The sequence below is a fragment of the Nannospalax galili genome, unplaced genomic scaffold (genome assembly GCF_000622305.1).
Source record: "Nannospalax galili isolate Female #2095 unplaced genomic scaffold, S.galili_v1.0 scaffold1714, whole genome shotgun sequence".
Taxonomy (NCBI): domain Eukaryota; kingdom Metazoa; phylum Chordata; class Mammalia; order Rodentia; family Spalacidae; genus Nannospalax; species Nannospalax galili.
The window spans coordinates 555092-558423 of NW_008334552.1; the positions used below are offsets into that span (position 1 = coordinate 555092).

The 3332-nt window shown below is 40.5% G+C and overlaps 1 protein-coding gene across 11 annotated transcripts in view; it reads right to left on the bottom strand.

Moving 5' to 3' along the window:
• Tpx2 (TPX2 microtubule nucleation factor) overlaps positions 1-3332 on the bottom strand; it is a 57112-nt gene that overhangs the window by 30409 nt on the left and 23371 nt on the right. For all 11 annotated transcript variants that reach the window (XM_029561772.1, XM_017797215.2, XM_029561767.1 and 8 more), the window contains 2 exons: positions 2345-2466; positions 505-656 (listed from right to left, as the gene is read on the bottom strand). In XM_029561772.1, coding sequence (XP_029417632.1) covers positions 505-656; positions 2345-2466 — 274 coding nt within the window. The remainder of the gene's footprint in view (positions 1-504; positions 657-2344; positions 2467-3332) is intronic.

The window sequence follows — 3332 nt, forward strand, 5'->3', positions numbered from 1 at the left end:
AGATGCATCTTAGCTCTGGAAATTGTTATTGAATATGTCAATGCTATTGTAATGAAATGCTTCTTCTAATTATATGGTTATTAAATAAATAATTTTTTTTTTAAATTAGAAGGGCTAACTTTTTTTCTTTAGTGTGATAATTTGAATGAAAAGTGCCCCCAAAGGCTCATGTATTTGAACACCTCGTCAAGTGGTGGCACTGTTTGGGGCGGTTAGGGAACCTTTGTGAGGTGTGATCTTGCTGGAGGAAGAAAGTCACTGAGGATGGGTTTTGGGAGTTCATAGCCTAATTCGACTTGCAGTCTCCCCCTTGCCCCTTTTTTGTGTGTGCTGGAAGATGCAGGCTCTCAACTTTCTGCTTTGGCTACCTCCCACCCGGCCTCTTCCATCATGATGGACTCTTCCCTATGGAACTGTAAGCCCAATAAACTCTTTCTTTTATGCTTAAAAAAATATATATATATATATATTATTAATAATATTCATTATTGCCCATCAACTTACAGGAGATGGAGGATGCTTTCGTAGTTCAGCCATAAAGTTTACTTCCTTATACTCCTCCTGGTTCTTAGGATGTTGTTTAATTCGATCATCTGTGTGGAAGTGAAAGTCAACGACTTTGGTGACCTGGCTCACTGATTTCTTCACAAATTGCCCTGGGGAACAAAGAAAATTACACAGATAACATTAAGAATAGAGAATAAGGGCTGGAGAGCTGGCTTGGCAGTTAAGAGCACTATCTGCTCTTGCAAAGGACTTGAGTTCCCAGCATCTATATGGCAGCTAACAACTGTCCATAACTCCAGTTTCAGGGAATCTGATGCCTTCTTCTGAATTCCATGGGCACTGCAAGTGGTTCTACTTACAAACATGCAGGCAAAACACTCATAGACATAAAAGAAAAATTAGCCAGGCGTGGTGGCACACACCTTTAATCCCAGCACTCAGGAGGCAGAGGCAGGGGGATCTCTGTGAGTTCAAGGCCAGCCTGGTCTACATAGTGAGTTCCAGGACAGCTGAGGCTACAGAGAGACCCTGTCTCAAAAAGACCAAAAAAAGAAAAGAAAAATTGATTAATTAAAAAAAAATATAGAACAATTCTAAGTTCTCTTTTACTCTAGTCCTTTCAACATTTCTGTTACTATGGATCTAACTTTATTCACTATCTACCTGTAAGCCCAAACTTGAAACAGTCCTCAGGGACACTAAAACACGAGTTCATTTTCAGAGCTGTACTGAGTTCAAGGGGACTGGAGAGATGGCTCAGCGGTTAAGAGCACTGACTGCTCTTGCAGAGGACCCAGATTTGATTCCTAGCACCCACATGGGGGCTACGAACTGTCCTTAACTCCAGTTCCAGGGGAATCTGAAGCCCTCTTCTGACCTCCACGGCACTGCATGACATGGGTGCACTCACATACGTGTAGGCAATACACTTGTATACATAAAATAAAAATAATAAAATAAAATATAAAAAAAAATCTTGAAAAAAAAAAAACCCCGTTGGTCAAATGCAAAGTAGGTAAAGTAGAAGAATTCATTGTCAGGGTGTAGTCACAGCTCTGGAGACCAAAAAAAAAAAAAAAAAAAAGTCATTGCAATAGTTTGGAAAGGAAAAGGTATGACTTAAGTCTTAATAGTATCAGAGATAGAAGCCAGGACCTCGCACATAATAGTCAAACACTCTACCACTAAGCCATTCATCAATTCCTCTGGATTGACTTTAAGAAGTTTTGGGTTTTTTTTTTTTAATTCATTTATTTTTACGTGTATGACTGGTTTGCCTGCATGCATGCAAGTGTACCCATGAATGTAATGCTACCATGTGGGAACTAGGACCCAAACCCAAACCTGGGTCCAAAGCAAGAGCAGTCAGTGCTCATAACTGCTGAGCCATCTCTTTAGCCCTGAACCGACTTTAAAAGCAAACTTAATACAGCATTTCTAAGAGAGAAACCTATAAACCCCAGGGTACTATTTTCCAATCTAGTACTGCAGCTTTGACTCCACTAGAACAAAGCAGAACTGTGACCTCTTCTGCAGCCATAGCTGCAGCCAAATCTGATGGAGCCCTTTCTTTCCTCTACCTTGAAGGGGAAAATGACAAACTGACCAGCCCACTTCTCACCTGTCTTAACCCTTTTCTAAAACATTAGAGAACAGCATGCTCTAAGAAAGGGTCAGCTCCCTGGGATCTAAGTGGAACCTACAACCAATGTTTTAACACACTGTTCTATCCTGACTATCAAAACCATTTTTTTCTTTTCTGCTGTAGAGACCTCAAAAAGTCCTACCAGATTGGAATTGCCCCTCATAGATAAGACTCAACCAAGGCCAAGCTGACCTGCTCCCGCGAGAGCAAGTTTCTTAAATTCTTCATTCTTTTTCCGCATCTCCACTACCTCCTGCTGCATTCTCATTCTCTTTTCCAGCTCCTGCTCCTCAGTACTTTTTAGAACCTTCTGCCTAAAAGGAAGAATCAGTGAGAGAAGAAAAAAGGTTCAAGATTCAAAGGAACCAAACATGTTATGTAGACTTTTTAGCCTATGATAAAATTTTTTAAAGTATTATCAAATAAAAATAATTATTGGGGGACTGGAGAGACAGTGCAACAGTTAAGAGAGCTTCCTGCTCTTGCAAAGGATTCAAGTGCAGTTCTTAGCACTCAAATCCAGCAACTCACAAGCAGCTGTAACTCTAGCTCCAGATCTGACACCCTCTTCTGGCCTCCAAGAGCATTGCACTCATGTGCATATATGCACACACAGACACACATAAACATGTTGATAATTAAAACCAAAAATAAGAGCTGATGCGATGTCTCAGCAGTTAAAGACACTGGCTGCTCTTGCAAAGGACCCAGGTTCAGTTCCCAGCACCCACATGTCAACTAACTGTAACTTTAGTTCCAAGGGATCTGATGCCCTCTTCTGGCTTCTGCAGACACTGTACGCCATGGGTGTACTTACAGACAGGCAAAACACTCATACACATAAAATAAAAATAAATTAAAAAAAAAAAAGAATTAATAGCCGGGCATGGTGGCACACACCTTTAATCTCAGCACTTGGGAGGCAAAGGCAGGTGATCTCTGTGAGTTCAAGGCCAGCCTGGTCTATATAGTGAGTTCTAGGGCCAGCTGGGGCTACAGGGAGACCCTGCCTCAAAACAAAACAAAGCAAACAAACAAACAAGAAAAAAGTTAATAGGAACATGATTCTCCAATGTTCTCACTATAAAAAAATGTTGAATATCTGAGGTAGAGGACATATTAATTAGCTTGGTTTAATATTTCCACATTGTTAGATTATGACATTACTTTATCCTTATTT